The sequence below is a fragment of the Sorex fumeus genome, unplaced genomic scaffold (genome assembly GCF_029834395.1).
Source record: "Sorex fumeus unplaced genomic scaffold, SorFum_2.1 ptg000072l, whole genome shotgun sequence".
Taxonomy (NCBI): Eukaryota; Metazoa; Chordata; class Mammalia; order Eulipotyphla; family Soricidae; genus Sorex; species Sorex fumeus.
In genome coordinates this window covers 2,464,638-2,481,549 of record NW_026606129.1, presented here as the reverse complement: position 1 = coordinate 2,481,549, position 16,912 = coordinate 2,464,638, and the positions used below count along the sequence as shown (strand labels likewise).

Here is a 16,912-nt window from a genome sequence, read left to right as displayed (position 1 = left end):
TCGATACCAACAAACACGTGCCTAGAAGTTGGAGAACATAGAAGATTAGTGATAGATGAACTGCTTCAATTCAGAGAAATTAGGACACGGGGCAATTATAATTTCTCACCACCATAACTAGAGCAATACTTCTATTTTTATAGTAAGATTATTAACTAGAAATTGCTTCCAGTTCTGTCTAAAGATAATACCGTAGACCATGAAATTTTAATTGACTGTCTAATTTTACTGATATCTAGAAAATGTAAAATAGATTGGACTGAAATGAATTAGATAAGAAGAAGAAAAATGTGTATAAATTTTGGCTCTTTACAATTTAGGTTTTAGGTAAAATGTCCCACTGGAATCCATTTTAGATCCAATATTGATATTACATTTCATAATTTTAGCATCTGATTATTATGGTTAGGCTGGAAAGTCTATGCTAATCTCACTGTCATTTAATAAAATAGATTTTTAAAAATTTCTTACTTTATAAACCTATGAAAATAATCTAGTATGGTCTTCAGACTAGTAAATCTGAATATCTGCTCATTTATACCAGAATAAAGCTCCCTTTCAGTGGATTTAACAGCATTTATGCACAGAAAATTCCTCACACCTGTGGCCAGGGCAAATTTAAAGATTTATTCGACAGATTAACGGAAATCCATTCTGCCACCCAAGTAAGATCATCACAGTCAGAGAAAGTACCCCAGGGACAAATATCCTCTCTGAGAAGGGCCACAGAGGAGAGTGCAGGGTCAGAGTAGTGGGTGCTGTCACCCACCCCCTCCTCAACTCTCCCCCATGGGGCCATCACCCCCAGCAGAGCCCCTCTGTAGAGCAAGCACATTCCAGAATCTTCTAGAATCTGTGACTCGCATTGATTTTGTCTGTCCTTTAGGAAAGAGCTGCGGAAAATTCTCCTCGATGGGTGCAGGACCCCACACGGGGTTGTGGCCCAGTGGCCTGACCCGACCCAAGGACCACCGTGAACCCGTGGAGAGAGTCCGTGGGAAGGGACCCTGCCACCACCCCCAACCCCGTCTTCCCTGGAACCACGGTTCTTGGGCTCATCCCTCATTTCTGCCTCCTCTCTGCATCCAGAACCTTCCACTTCCTGCACAGCCTGTCCATGCTTGCCATGTGCTGATGGGCCATAAACACGTTAAAGAAGCCGCTGAAACCATGTGCTCATGTGCAGGAATGTTCATGTATCTCTTTCTCTCGTGTACTCTCTTGGTCTCTCTCATCTATGGCTGTCTCTCTCTCCACTGTCTCTGTCTCTCCCACTCTCCTGTCTCTCTCCTCTCTCTCTCCTCTCTGTCTCTCTGACTCTCTCTGACTCTCTCTCTGTCTCTCTCTCTCTCTGTCTGTCTCTCTCCCTCTCTGTCTCTCTATCTCTGTCTCTCCCCTCCTCTCTCCAGGAGGCCACCTCCTGCAACCCCTGATCCCATAAGCACTGCACTTAGCTGGAGCTTGTAGTCCTGGAAGGTGTGACTCCACGGGGCGGAGCCTGTGTTCTCCGGGTCAAGCCCCCATGTGGTCCCACGGGAATGACCATGCAAGTGACACCTTAGGGAGAGGTGACAGTGGACACTGAGTGTAAGGACGCAGGGGCAGAAAGGCCAGCAAATGATAATCAGCTTCTTTATTTCTTGAAATTCTCCAAAGGTTCAGATGATTTCAAAGATTAATACAAACGTGCTTTTCAACTGTAATGATTCCTAAATCCTTAGCTTTTCTCTCTACATCCAGGCCTATGTATTACTGATGAATTCAGTAAATCAATGGAAAGTCACTTAGCCAAATCACCTCTTTATTTAAGAACAGCTAGCTGTGGGCGTAGACAGAGTGGGTTTCTGGCCGACTGCCCTGCCCGCAAATGCAGAGGCGGGGGGTGGGGGGGGGGACAGGTAGCGCCTCTGCTCACCTGCCAGGACCCGCGGGCAGCAGGCTGAGCCTTCCAGGACCCGGACACAGAGGGTAAGCTCAGACCTCCCTGGACTTGTTCCATTCAGGACCCCAGGTTACCTCGAAGGCCACCACAGCCTCCCGTGCTGCTGATGGGGCCCTAGGGGGCTGCCGATCCTTCAAACGGTGACATTCAGGTCATTGTCCGGGCCTGGCTCTCTCTCTACCAGGGTGGCGCTGCCGAGGTCTCTGCTGCATCCCAGGGGGCTGCGGGGACCCCAGCTCCCCCTGTGGAATGGGGGGCAGGAGAGGGGCGCGAGCACTGGGGAAGGATCCAGGAGGGCCTCACAGGAGGCTTTGCCCTGCCCTGCTTCGTGGGGATGGGCCTCTGGAGCGTGCCGGACCCCTGGTCCCCATCTCCACAGACTGACAGGGGCAGGCCAGCAGGGGCGGGCGCTCCTGTGACAGGCAGCCGGGGACAGAGCGGCCCGAGGCTCCCACGCTTTCTTGTGTCACTCCCGTCCCCGCCCCACCCTCACACTCCAAACCCACTTCCTGCCACTGTGTCTCACGTCAGGGCCAAAAGTCCCCGGAGCTCCAGCCATGTCACACTCAAGAGCCGGCACTAAGGACAGAGACCTGGACCCCTGGGCGCCTTGGCTGCGGTGGGCCCTGGCCCTCTGACCTGCCATGCTTTTCCGGGCCACATGGAGCCCAGCAGCTGGTCACTGAGAAGCGTCGGTTCCGTGACCCAATGGGTCTTGGTTCTGAAGGCAGTGACGCCGAAGACTGAGCCCCAGGCAGACTCGGAAACTTCCAGAAACGTGACTCACTGAGCATTAGCAAAGCAGCGTCGGGCAGAAAGCTTTGTCTGAGTGGACCCAGTGAAGGAGACCTGAGAGGAAGGGGTAGCAGATCGCGGGAGAAGTGCGAGACAAAGAAACGGGTCTCTGTGTGCTGACACATCCGGACGCCCGAGCAAACACGGAAGGGGTTCATAACAGATGTGTGCACTCACGAGCCGGCAGCCCATGCCAATTAGGAGAAAATAGAGAAAAATCATGGAGCTGGCGAGGACAGACGCGTCTGTGGAAGCAGAACTTGAATTTTTAAACCACTGCAGGGACCAGGAGCTGCCCAGGGGACACGCTTGTCACATCCTGGGCCCCTGTTCGATCCCTAGAACAATGTGTCCCGAGCACGGCTGGCAGGCCCTGGTCCCCTTAGCCCTGAAACGAGGTGGCCTGTCCCCTCAGCGCTGGGCGCCACAGAGCCTCTCCTGAGCCCCTGGCCCCTGTGCGCTCTCCGGATAACTCAAGAACAGTCAAGGGAGCCGAGTTGGGCAGCGAGCGGGCGGGAGCTTTGGGCCTCATCCTGCTGCCAGGGGAGGCCCGGCCTGCAGCTAGGGGGCCTGCAGGGGTCTCCTCCGCCAGGGCCTGCCTGGGGACTCCAGCCCTGTGGCTCTCCCTCCCTCAGAGGCGGGACAGGGAGCTGGTTGGAGTGTGGAGCGCCCAGACCACCCGCCCCTCAGTCTGGGCCTCTTTAAGGACGTCATGTCAGGGGAAGCTCCCGGCCCTCCAACGTGGGGGAGACAGACGCCACCTCCCTCGGGGCTGCGTCACCAGGAGCTGCGTCACAGACCAGGAGGAGGCCATGGGGCAGGAGGCCAGCGGCCGCCCTCTCAGCATCTCACTCTCACACCACCGAGAGCAAGTCAAGTCCTCTCAGGCTCACCGGGATGGCACATCTGCAGGCCCCGCGACTCCAAGCGTCGGAGAAAATCGCGTCCCCGGCCTGTGGGCGCTGAGCTGGCCATGGGAGTTCGTGGCTGTGGGACTCGGGTCTGACTGACAGGAGCCCAGCGGGTCTGTGGTGGCGCTTCAGTTTTTCAGTTTTCTCTCCCATGCCGTCAGAGCAGCAGGGGCGCTTGCGGCCTGTGCTGGAGCCTCGGGTGCGTGTCCGAGGACAGCCGAGAGGGACTCGTGCCCGCCGGCCACCCAGGGGAACCAGCCCACATGGCTCTGCCCCATCTCGGGGCCTTGAGCCGCTCTGAGGGTCCAAAGCCCCCGTGCTCCCCACGTGACAGGGAGACCAGGCCACATCCTCGTGTATCTTGCACGAATGAAGCCAAGCGCCTGACGTCCCTTTCCAGAGGGTCTGTCTGGGGGCTTGAGGCCACTCCTGGCATCCAGGGCAGAGCCGAGGGTTCCAGGTGCGGGTGCAGGGTGTAGTGAGAGGCTTATCCACATGTGCTTGTCCCCCGATGCCTCCTGGGGCTGACGAGTCACACACTGTCCACGCGTGACACTTGCCAGGTGGCCCTGAGTGGCACCACGGGCAGCGTGACTATCTGGGGGCCTGGGTCTCACCAGCAAAGACTTCTGGCTGTCTGGGTAAACTGAGTCTGGCCCAGAGAGGAAACGCGGGTCACCAAGTGCTCCCGAGATGGCGTAGCTGCCGCGTCAGCTGTTCTGAGAGGCCGACAGGGAGGGCCCGGGGTCAGGGCCACCTCCAGCCCCGGCAGCCCACCCGCTGCTTCTGGGGACAGCTGCCTGCAGCCCAGGCCACTGGGCGAGGGGAGATGACCTTGCTGCCCCAGTGCAGTGCTGGACCGTCCACCTCCTGCTCCGGGCCACAGCCCAGCCCTCCTGTGTCCTTCCCTGGGGCTGCAGTGGGCAGTGTGCCGAGCGCTGCCCGTCACCCAGGTCCCCACTGCTGCCCCTGGCCATCACGGGCGTGGGGCCAGCCTGGCCTCCAATGGAGGCAGGAGCCCCCACAGTGCCCAGCTGGGTCTCTGAGCTCTGCGTGCGACGTGCCACTGTGACAGTCTCACTCAGGAACATCAGAAGGGAGAGGCCGCAGACAGCAGGGAGGGCGGCAGGAGGAGGCAACCCTGGGTCCCTGTCGAGACGCCCAGAGATAGGTCCTCGGGACCAGCTGGGCCTCCCCCTGTCCTGCCGCCCCCATGCCCACCTGCCCGGCTGCCCTGTGTCCCAGGGAAGGATGGGCCTGTCTGGTGCCCGGCCCCAGGCTGGGGCTCTAGGAGGGGGAGCACACGTGTGTGTGCGTGTCCAGGGACACGTTTGCCTCCAAAGACCCAGAGCAGAGGGCTCGTGTAGACGCCGCACCCACCCAACTGGGATTCATGTAGATGCTGCACCCACCCAGCCGGGGCTCCTGTAGACGCTGCACCCACCCAGCCCGCTGCCCTGGAAGCCACCTTGACCCGCGCACAAAGGCTGGTGTGGTCCAGCTCTGTCGGGAAGGCTCAGAGATTGCCCTGGACCAGACAGACCCACAGGCCCCCTCCGGCCAGCCCAGCAGGATGAAAATTCCTCCCCTTGGATCTGTGCTATGCCAGGAGCGTGTGCCCTTCAGCCCCCGGAATGGGGAGACCTCAGGGGCCCAGGAGGGAGCAGGAGCAACAGGCTGCTGGGCCCACACCTCCTGTGCCCATCTCTCCATACACTGCCCAGCCTGTCTGCCCCTGGGTGCTGGCGGGGGCCGAGGGTCTGCAGCCGGATGGGCCCAGAGCGGGTCAGGAAGGCCAGTGCTGGCATGTCCTGCTGCTGCCCGGCCCAGTGGCCGCGAGAAAGACAAGCACAACCTTCAGTGCCCCCCCTAGAACCGCGAGGGGCAGGGGCTGGTGACTGGCCTCAGGAGGGGGAGGAGCAGGAGGGGCCAGGCAGGGCCATGGGGGAGGGACAGCCTGGGGCCCGAGTGCTGGCCACCGCTAGGGCGCCGAAACAGGTTTGATCCCCGGCATCTCATATAGACCCCCGAGCACCACCAGGGGTAATTCCTGAGTGCAGAGCTAGGAGGAACCCTTGAGCATCACCGGGTGTGACCCAAAACGCAGAACAAATAAATAAGTGAATCAAGGGCGTCTCCTCCCCTCCCAGCCATGTGTCTTGGCCAGGGGCGGAGACTGGTGCAGGCGCGGCTCCCTGGGACCCTCTGTGTGCGGGTGCTGGGGGCCCGGGGAGATGCAGCAACCCCGCCCTGGCCATGGGCAGCTGAGGGCACCCAGAATGGGCACGGCGGAGGGGCTGGCCCTGAGGAAAGCGCCCGGCCTGGGCCTGTTCCCCCCAAGGGCGGGCTGCGGGCTGAGATGCTCGGCCCCGTGTGCGGGAGGGTGCGAGAGGGGTGTGCGCAGGGCGGGTGTGTGCGGGAGGGGTGTGCGGGCAGGAGCAGGCATGCAGGTGGCCCTTACCGTCCGCCCGGCCTCAGGGCCTCGGCGCCCCTCCTCCAGGAGACGGTGGCGCGGGGGAAGGCACTGGGCCTGCACTCCACCACGATCTCGCCCCCGACCTGCACGACCGACACCCGCTTCACGGGGTTGCGGGAGAAATCCGGAGCCGAGGCTGAAATGAGACGAGGGGAGCGTCAGAGCTGCGGGGGGGTGGGGGGGGGAGAGGGGGCGGGGGCTCGCTCTGGGCCCTTCCAGGGGCTTCTGGACGCTGGTCTCGGCAACCTTTATCACTTGGCGCTGAGGACGACCATGATCTGGTCATGGGGGCTCAAGAAGGTCCCAGACCCCCACCCAGCACACCAGCCGAGCAGGTGCTCAGACCCCGGGCAGAGGCTGAGGGCTGCTCAGACACTGCTGTGGGGAGGAGCAGAGGGAGGAGCGTCAGCCCAGCCCCTCAGGGAGGACCACAGGGCAGGGCAGGACGGGACAGTGACAGGCTTCCGAGGGCCGAGAGCACGTTCCCTGGGTTTGGGGGCCGCACCCCACGTGCTTTTGGCCCCCCAAGTGGGGGAAAGGGCAGTGCGGGGTCACAGGGCTGTGCTGGCTGGGGTCAGGGTCTCAGCCCGCAGCCCCCAGGGCCCTACGTGGCACCAGGGTGAAACCAGGGTCGGCTATGTGCAAGGCCAGTGCATCTCCCACTGTCCTGGGCTCCTGTCTGGGAGTTCAACCCAGACCGGAAGCCCCCAGCCTCCTTGGCTGGAGCAGGGTCCTGCAGGGAGTGTGCAGACACAGACAACGGGATCCTCCCTCATCCACCTCCCCCCAGGCTCCCTCCAAAGCACCGTCCTCCCCTGGGGAGCTGCTTCCGGGTCAGTTTCACTGTCCCCCATGGTCAACTGTCGCAAAGCAGCAGGACCAGGACTGAGGGTGGGGAGGGGCGCCTGTCACCTGAGCCACCCCAAGCCCCTGGCCGGGACTCTCCAGCCCAGTACATGAGCTGAGGCCGTCACGCTCACCAATGCTCAGGATTGATCGGTCACCCAGCACAGCCCCTGGCCACCCCCGGCCACCCAGCACGGCCCCCGGCCCCCACACCCATCATGGTCTCTGACCCTTTTCTCCTTTGCTTCTGGCCCGTGACTCAGGGCAAGGACTCAGGGGTCTCCTTCCCTCGTGCCATGGGCGAGGCTGGTCACATCCTCCTAATCTCGACTGTCACAACCCAAGCCGTCACAGCGCGACCTCTGTACCCCGTGAAACCGGCCATGTGAGAGTCAGATGGACAGGACCAGGCAGCAGGTGGGCCCGGAGCATGGGTGGCAGGAGGGAGGGGGGGGCGAGTGCTGTCCCTGTGCCCCTTCACCCCCGCCCGCCTCCTGTCTGGACGGCAAGTCCCACGAAGCGAGGGGACAGCCCTGCCGTGGCCTCTGCCTGCCCCGAGCCCCTGCCGTCTGCGGGAGACGCCCTTCCCTCGGGACTATCCCAGACCAGAAGGGGCTGCGCCCAGCACTGGGGAACGTGCTTCCCTCCGGGAGGCTGGAGTGGCCGCCCGCCCGGCCCTTCTCTGTGGAACTGCCGGAGCAGCACGGCCAAGGGACACCCTTCCTCCCTCCCCTGGGTCCTGGCGGATGCAGCCCAGGGCAGCCGACCCTGCGGTGCTGGTCCCCCACACAGGGTGACCCTCTGCTGGACTGGACGCAGCCCAGGGTGGGAACTAGGCGCCCCTCAGAGTTCCCGCCTGCCCCCAGGCAGAACAGTAATTCTCACCTTTCATTTCTGTGAAAAGCCAATTTAGACATTTCCCTTATGCCAAGGGAAGCGGTTTCTAATTTAGAGAAAAAAAACGGGTTCCAATTATGCATAATCAGAGCTTGCTAAAATGTCATTTTGGATTTTTTGGTTATAAATGAACAACTTACCTAATACTCTGAGTTCTGCATTTGCATAGATGCTCTGGTACTTGTTCTCTGCCGTGCACTGGTACACCCCCGAGTCGGACACGTTCAGCATGGCGATGCTTAGCGTCCCGTTCTCTATCTGGATCCTTTCCTGCGAGAGAAAGGCCACGTGACAGAGGCGGCAGTGGCCAGGCTCGTTAGCAAACATTCCCGTCCAGGCGCTTGAGGTGCTCGGACTTCAGCTTGGTCCCTGCTGGACCCCGAGCGGCTTTCTAAGCCTTTGGGAAAAAATGGAAAAGCACTTAGTGTAATTTGGGTGGTTAGTCTGTTTTATGTCATCTCGTCTCTTTGAAAACTGGCATTTTCTGCATAGAATGTATGTTAACTACCTGTTAGACAATATCTGAAATAATTCAGAGCACTCCACCTCTCCAATTATCCCAGAGAGGGTGACAGCAAGATCAGACACGGATATAATTTGGCTTCGTGCCAGAAGGTCTCGGCGCTGCTGTGGTCACTCCCAAGAGCCCGGACTCACGGGGGCTCCACGCTTCTCGGGGCCACCCCGGGACCCCAAAAAGAGCTAACTGTGCCCAGAGCCCCATCGTCAGACTGGGAATACAGTGCTGGACGCACAGGGTGAGAAGCTGGACAGGCTGGACGAAACATCTCCAGGTGCCTCTGAGGAACGGCCCCTGCAGACGTGAAAGGGGTGTAGGGAGCCGAGGGCCTTATGGGAGGGGTCGCGCTGGGGGCCAAGGCACAGCCCTGGGGTCCAGACACAGCCCCCAGAGTCCAGACAGCCCCGGGGGCCCCAGACACAGCCCCAGGGACCCCAGACACAGCCCCAGGGCACGGCACAGCCCGCGGTGACTCTGGGGCACTCGGGCAGCTCCCAGCTCCTACCTCGGGCTCCAGGCGCTCTCCGTCCTTCAGCCACTCGTACCAGGGGCTCGGCCTCCCGCTAGCCCTGCACTCCCAGAGCAAGCTGTCATAAACAGACAGGTACGTATTTTGGATTTTCTGTTCCCATTCCGGAGGAGCTGTGTCAAAACAGATGAGAACAGGCATTTGGCCATCCGTTCCCACACACATCACGCCAAGGGTCTGCGCGCAGAACTCGGCAGGACGGAGATACCGAAGCGCACAGGCCGGTCCGCCAGAAGGGACCCTCTGGCACAGAGGCTGCTCGGGAAGGGGTGGCTCAGGGCGTCACCTGCAGCCCTGGTAGGTGTCTCTGAGCCTCCTCAGGAGACATCGGGGCAGCCTGGGTTCAGGGTCCGGCCAGGCTGCTGTCAGCTCAGACCTTCCCGCAGAGCCTCAGGTCACAGAGCCAGGGCCATCCTGGTGGGCTTCACGGGGGGGACGCGGCAAGGACAGGCAGTTCACCCTAAAGCAGCTCCCTCAGAGTGTGCGGGCAGTTTGGGGCAGGGAAGCTGACCCAGGATGGGATGGGAGGGGCCAGGCAGACCCCATTAAGGAGAGGCTCCATCCGCTGGCCGGGGAGGGTCCAGGCAGGAGGAAAGTCGCCCTGTGGACACTCGCTGGCTCTCTGGATCACTGTGGAGCTGAGGAAGGCGGACAGGCCCTCTGATGCCGTGTCTCGGTGACCACAGTTGTCCCCTAAGGCAGAGGGGCCGTTAGCCATGGGGGGGGGGGGTCCCTGAGGAGCTGTGACCAACCAGGGATTCAGGCACAGCCTATCTGTCAGGGACAGCACTGTGAGCAGGTGTGTGGAGACAGCGTGTGAAGCTGCTAGAGCATTCTGTAGATAATGCAGATAACGATTTAGGGATTGTCCTGAGATATGGCTGGCTGGGGAACATACACAGGCTCATAGAACCGTCCCAGAGCTTCTGAGAAATTAAAAATGATCTGAGTATTGTGTGATGCAATAATCGTAATTCTAAAGCACTTAGTCAATACATGCATTCTCAGGAGCTTCAGATGTTTAACTACAGGAGAGAAGGCAATGAGGGGGGTACATCCCCGCGGGGATCAGGCTTCCAGCCTACCCACTATGGAAGATGGGGGTGGGCTTCTGAACGCCAAAGGCAGGGAGGTGAAGAGGACAGAGTCCTTCTCTGAGGCCCAGGAACTGAATCCAGACTCGCTCCATCAAAGGAACTTACATATGACCAAGAGGCACTGTATTTGCCTCGATGGACAATGTTCATATTCACCGGCAAGAACCCAGTCAAGGGTTCAGATCCATCTGCTTATCAAGATAAGCCCCTGGGCATGGATGGAGACCACCAAATTGCTCCCAAATGGGCCAAATGGCAGAGGAGGGGGAGTCCAGTTTCAAAAGATAATTCTGGGCTCTCGGGTCTGAAAAGTATTATCGGGGAGATTTTGAAACATTCATTCATCTAAGTTTTGTTGCCTAAATCATCACTGAGAAAGATGCATTTTTAGTCTAAGAATAACATGAATGGACACTTTCAGAATCTTCTCTATAGGTCAGCAGATATGCATCAACATAGGAATCTTTCCCACCCTCTGGTTTGCAGACCCCACCCTTCTCTGGTTTAACCTCTTGATTATAATTTCTATCTGTTTAATGGGAAATTCATGCTAGCAAAAGCTTTTAATATCTGGTGGCAGTAAAAGTCTCCAAATTGCATCCTCACTATCATCTTTACAAAGGTGACTAGATCCCAAAGGTAGACGGGATATCTCTCTCTTTAAAACCAGGGACTCCAGAAAACTCTGTGTGTGTGTGTTTATATACACACATAAATAGTGTGTGCTGCTGTTGTTAGCATTGCTACAACAGTAGAGGAATAATCAGGAGTAAATCATATTCTATATATAAAATAGCAGTTTTCATTTCACGTTAAAATTGAAAATTCTAAAGGAAATGGAAAGTAATATAACCAAGACTGAATATGTTCTCCCCATAGGAATCTCAGTTGGCATGCCTCTGAGGCAATTACAGTATCTTAGACTTTGTAGTCATCAAAAAGTATTTTCTCCTCCAATTATTTTATCACCGATTATAAACACGTCACACAGAAGCATGCTACATAGGAAACCAGGCTTTCCCCCTTACAGTTTGTTAAGGCACTCCAGTGCAACTCTATTGTATTTAGCATGGACATGAAGAATGCTTTTTAACATAGCAACCATTTTTGACAAATTGTGGGTCTAGTTTATGATTTACTTGATGTAAAATAAGAAAATTTGATATAAACGCGTGTTTTGATGTGGTAGAAAGAAAACTTTTAGGTCGTAAATGCTTCCATCATCTCTTAAGTTTCTCTGAGATTGTGGAAATGGAGGAAAACATATACTTTCCACTATCATAAAGACCCTTTTCCATCACTTGCATATAATTGGACAGCCTGGGAAGCAAACAGAAATTCAGTATCCGTTTCCCATCCTATTTTCTCTCCGTTTGTCATTTCTACTCAGAATTATAATGAAAACGGTCACAGGCTGTCGCTGAATTTTTAGGAGAATTTGTTGTGTTTCGTGTTACCTGTGTTACAAACCTTACCTAACTGTAGTGTGACATGGCAGAGACTTCTCCGGCAACTGCAGTAGAGTTGCGTGGTGCATGCATGGCACTGAACGCAGAGCAGCTTGCTAACAACAGTCTCTCACATGCGAGGAAGCACCCTCGCCTGGAATGCTCCCCGCTGTCCCCAGGAAGCTTTTAGACAACGTGCTAATGACCCCCCAGCCCAGCTTCCCAGGAAGGGAGCTGCCACCTCCTGGGAAGCTCGGCCCTGTTAGCTCACCGTAGAAAATGAGCTGGCCCCTGGCCAGATTCCGTCCTCGAGGGTTGCCTGCGAGGCATTCATAGGCGCCTTCGTCTTCCTGTTGAAAGTGCGGGATTTCAAGGGTAGCTCGGGATTGGCTGAACTTGGCTTTCCCTGGCAACGGGCTTCCATCCAACCTCCTCCAGCTAATGTCAGGGACTGGGCTAAACAGTTACACCTCGTTAGAACAGAAGATGTTCTTGTCAGCAAAATTCTATGAGTGTCCTGAAAAATAATTCTTGAGGGAAAAAAATCTGGTCAATCAATCTATAGATCTGTGTCTACTGTTCAGATCCTGCGTCGCTCACCTTCCTCTCACCCAGCAATTTATAAAGCTGCATAAAGTGCCTCTCCACACTCAGCTCAGACTAGGATTACCTTCTTAACGGGGACGGGAAATGGGCGTGTGTCGACCCCTCCGGGTGCTTACAGACTAGAGGACAGACATGCAGTAAACCGTGAAAACAAATATGCCTGCAAACTGCAGTGACAGGAACAAAGGAAATGGAAAACACAGACAAGAGCGAGACTAACTCCATTCAAATATGGCATCAGGAGATGCTTGGTGGACACTGACAAGGAGCATATGGACACCCTGTCACAGACGCCCTGTCATGGACGCCCTGTCATGGCCGCCCTGTCACAGATGCTCTGTCACAGATGCCCTGTCACAGATGCCCTATCATGAATGTCCTGTCAGGGACACCCTGTCAGAGACACCCTGTCATGGCCTCCCTGTCACAGATGCCCTGTCACAAATGCCCTGTCATGGATGCCCTGTCACAGATGCCCTTTCATGGATGCCCTGTCATGGACTCCTTGTCACAGATGCCCTGTCACGTGCTCCCTGTCACAGATGCTCTGTCACAGACACTCTGTCACAGACGCCTTGTCATGAATGCCCTATCACGAACACCCTGTGATGGCCACCCTATCACAGACACCCTGTCACAGATGCCCTGTCACAGACACCCTGCCATGGATGCCCTGTCACAGACTCCCTTTCATGGATGCCCTGTCATGGAGTCCCTGTCACAGAAGCCCTGTCACATGCTCCTTGTCACAGATGCCCTGTCATGAATGCCCTGTCGTGGATGCCCTGTCACAGACGCACTTTCATGGATGCCCTGTCATGGACTCCCTGTCACGGATGCCCTGTCACGTGCTCCTTGTCATAGATGTCCTGTCACGAATGCCCTGTCATAGATGCCCCATCACAGACTCCGGGTCACAGATGCCCTGTCACATGCTCCCTGTCACAGATGCCCTGTCAGTCATGGATGCCCTGTCATGGACGCCCTTTCATAGACACCCTGTTACAGACATTCTGTCACGATCTCCCTGTCATGGATGACCTATCACAGACATCCTGTCACAGACACCTGTCACAACACTCTGTTATGATCTCCCTGTCACGGATGCCCTATCACAGATGCCCTGTCATGGACGCCCTGTCACAAACACTCTGTCACAATCTCCCTATCACAGATGCCCTGTCACAGACACCCTGTCACAGATGCCTTGTCACAGACTCTCTGTTCCTGGACTTCCTGTTCATGGATTCTGATCATGGACTTCCTGTCATAGACTCCCTGCTTCATGGACTCTCTGTTCATGGACTCCCTGTCATGGGCTCTGTTCACGCACTTCATTTTTTTTTTTTGCTTCCTGTTCATGTCCACGCATGTAAGAGTGCAGACTCCCTGGAGACCCCCAGGTACTGACAGCCTTGCCTGTCCAATGCTGTCTCTGACACAGGCTGCCGACACCAGGATGAGCGTGGCCTCTCTCAGCCTCAGAAGATGGCGTTCCTTTTGTGCCACCCAGAATAACCGGGCAGCAGATCACTGTACACAGCGCCCCATCTGTGAGCCCCAGTGCGGGGCCCCGTTACTGGTGGACACTTAGCTCCACATCTCACATCGCTTCAATAAACTCCCAGTAAGACCGCAGAAGTGTGTTTGATCTTGTGACTCTCAGAGCCCAGCAGTGGGGATGGATGTGGACAGTCACGACAAGGGACGCCTCACTTCGACAGGCAGAGAAACGCTAGCCGCGAACGAAGCTGCAACACGACAGGCAAATGCTGTGGAAACTTGCCATCGGCAAAACGAACCCACATCTCATCTCCCGGGTCAGCCTCCCTGCTCCTGCTTTTGGGCTAGAATCGCTCCCCGGGTGGATTTTCCCTAAGTAACTTTGCTCTAAATATATTTCAAATTAATAATAATCACGGGCTGGAGTGATAGCATAGTGGTAGGGCATTTGCCTTGCATGCAGCCAACCTGGCCGACCCGAGTTCGATTCCTCCGCCCCTCTCGGAGAGCCCGGCAAGCTACCGAGAGGATCTCGCCCGCACGGCAGAGCCTGGCAAGCTCCCCGTGACGTATTCGATATGCCAGACACAGTAACAACAAAGTCTCCAATGGAGACGTTACTGGGCCCGCTCGAGCAAATCGATGAACAACAGGAGGACAGTGACAATAATAATCACAGCAAAATCGGTTTGCAATGCCAGCTTTCTAACTGAAGAGGACAGTGGGCATTTCTCCGCTGCCACGAAGCCCGGTGGGGATTTGAGCAGTAAATGGTGGGACTTGATGCCGATGACTCAGGGGCGCCTCCAAATAATGCCCGAATGCTGAGGAATTTGGGGGAGGCTTCTGGGGAGCAGGCCTGACCCTGGCGCCCAGGCACGCAGGTGGAGAAGCCATGGGCACCCCCCGCATGGTCAGAGACCCCCCAGCTCAGACTGTCTCGCCTGTTGGTCCCAAAATTAGCATGCAGTTCAAATAGAGTGAATTTGGCAAAGCAAAAACTAACAGCTTCATTATGATAAATTTGTATGTTGTTCTCGTGAATAGCCTTGTCACTTACCAGATATTTAGGTTGACATTTTAGCAAAATGCCATCTCCCTGACAACAATTAACCTCAGAAAACAGCTTTTTTTTTCTCCATTCATTTTATGGAACAACAAAGTGAAGTTCTAGAAGAAAGGTGACTCTCAGGGAAAGACCTTCTGCAAGTGTGTGTCTGCCGGACTTTATAGCCAGGCATTATTGTCCAACTTTCAGAAGCGCATTTAGTGCCCACCCATGGGAGCACGTCACACACTACTGAGGAGAAAGTGGGCACAAGCGTTTGGTTTTCCTTCTGCTTCTCTCCGCTTCCCACTTTCCCCTAGCGTGAGTATGAACACACACAGAGAAACCCTGGGAACTGCCACTGAGAAGAAGTAGAGAGCTCCTGACTAGCCATGGTTTCCAGAAGGACCTAGGCCGCTTCCTGCCTTGACCGGTAGTTTGTCGTTTCATTCTGGATGCTAAGGGCGGCTCTCGGTGAAGCAGCACCTAAGCTCTAGAGCGGGCTCCCGGGCCTGCGTTCTGGGTGAGGACACGAGAACCACAGGCACCACCTGGTGTGAGGGGCATGAGGGCATTGCCGTGGCCAGGCCTCTCTGAAAAGGGACGGGCAGGTAGACCCACGGGGTTTCTTGCCTCACAGGCCTGTGACTCCCCTGAGGGGCCTCTCACAGCCTCCCCACACCCACCGCCCTGACTGCCTGAGATGCACCAGCCAGGGGACCCACAGGCCCCTGAGCCCCTCCCCCCTTGGGCCCAGCACCCCTGCAGCCGGCGCTGCCTGGCTCTCTTCATGGGCAGGGAGCTGGCGCCCAGCACACGGCCTGCATGTCTGGGACACGGGGCAGGACCCGCTGTTCCTGCAGGACATGCCCCAGGGCCAGCCCTGATGCGGCGCCTTGGGGATCTCGCTGCACCCATTCCTGCAGGCTCCTCTTGCTTTCCTCTGAGCCTCCGTTTTCCATGATTTCGCCTCTGAGCTATTTCCAAGAGTTCGTGGCCAGGAAATGACTCCCCCAGGATCTGCTTCCTCCCAGTTTGAGCACTCCACCTCCCGCTTCCATTGTAGCCCCAGTTTGGTATAACCAGAGCTATGGGCAGCAACCGAGACACCAGGGGGTCCTGGGAGAGGCTCTTGGGGGGAGCAGCTGGCCCTGACTGGCGAGGATGCTGGGAGCAAGGACAGAGGTGGTGGTGGGTGGGATAATGGGGGTGGTGTGGATGGTGGTGATGGTGGCGAGGGTGATTGTAATGGTGAAGATGATGGTGACAGTGATGCTGGTGATGGTGACGGTGATGCTGGTGATGGTGTTGCTGGTGATAGTGGTAACTATGATGGTGGTGATGGTGATGATGGTGGTGATGGTGGTAGTGATGGTGGTAGTGATGGTGGTAGTGATGGTGGTGCTGATAGTGATGGTAATGCTGGTGAGGGTGGTGCTGGTGACGGTGATGACAATGAAGATGGGGGTTTTGTTTGGGAGTCCCACCTGGCTATGCTCAGGCTTTACTCCTGCTCTGTGCTTCGGGCTCACGTATGGTGGCAGGGAAAGAAACTAGGTTAGCTCTGTGCGAGGCAAGCACCGGGTTCCCCGTAGTATCTCTCTGGTCCCAGACTGCATGCCTTCTCCCTTCTCTGCTTGCACACTTCCTCGTGCTCAGGGATCAAACCTCCCCATGCTGCAGAGGGGAAGAGGCCCCCACTGCAGGGACGCGTGCCCTGGTCTGCTCTGGTTTGGGACCGGAAGCCCCGGCCCCCAGCTCGGGCCCTTCAGGTCCGCACGGAGCAGATGCCCTGGCCTGGGACGGAACTGCGAAGCAGGGGTGCCGGGAGGCCGGGCAGCTGGTTGCTGAGACCTGCCTACGTGGGGGGCACCCAGACGCAGGGCTGCAGGAGCTGCTCGGGAGGGAGGGGCTCGGGCTGGCTCTGTCCCCTCAGGCTCAGCGGCCACCCTGCATCAGGCACAGGTGACGCCTGGCCAGCCCCAGTGGAGCCTCCCACAGAGCAGTTCCTGCCTGGCACCAAACCGGCGTGCCTCCCAACACACGGACGCTTGCACCTCACACCCGCCCGAGCCAGGGATGGCCGCCGCCCGCACCCAACAGACGCTCACGGACAGACCCTGCGTGCTGGGCTCAAGTGCTGCCAGGGCCCATTCTGGCCCCAGGATGGAATTCTGGGATGTGGCAGGTATTGTATTTCACACACGACATACTGTAGACTTCTCGGAGCAACTAAACTTCAAAGGCAAGTTTTGAAAATATTTCTAATTATATCTTATCAAGTGAACTTTGGT

At 56.8% G+C, this 16,912-nt stretch overlaps 1 protein-coding gene across 1 annotated transcript in view; it reads right to left on the bottom strand.

Annotated features, from left to right (window-relative positions):
* The window catches only part of LOC130037482 (contactin-6-like), a 158,444-nt gene that overhangs the window by 56,926 nt on the left and 84,606 nt on the right, over positions 1 to 16,912 (bottom strand). Inside the window, exons 7-10 of the mRNA XM_056129323.1 lie at positions 11,733 to 11,917; positions 8,893 to 9,029; positions 8,008 to 8,137; positions 6,110 to 6,260 (exon numbers count right to left, since the gene is read on the bottom strand). Coding sequence (XP_055985298.1) covers positions 6,110 to 6,260; positions 8,008 to 8,137; positions 8,893 to 9,029; positions 11,733 to 11,917 — 603 coding nt within the window. The remainder of the gene's footprint in view (positions 1 to 6,109; positions 6,261 to 8,007; positions 8,138 to 8,892; positions 9,030 to 11,732; positions 11,918 to 16,912) is intronic.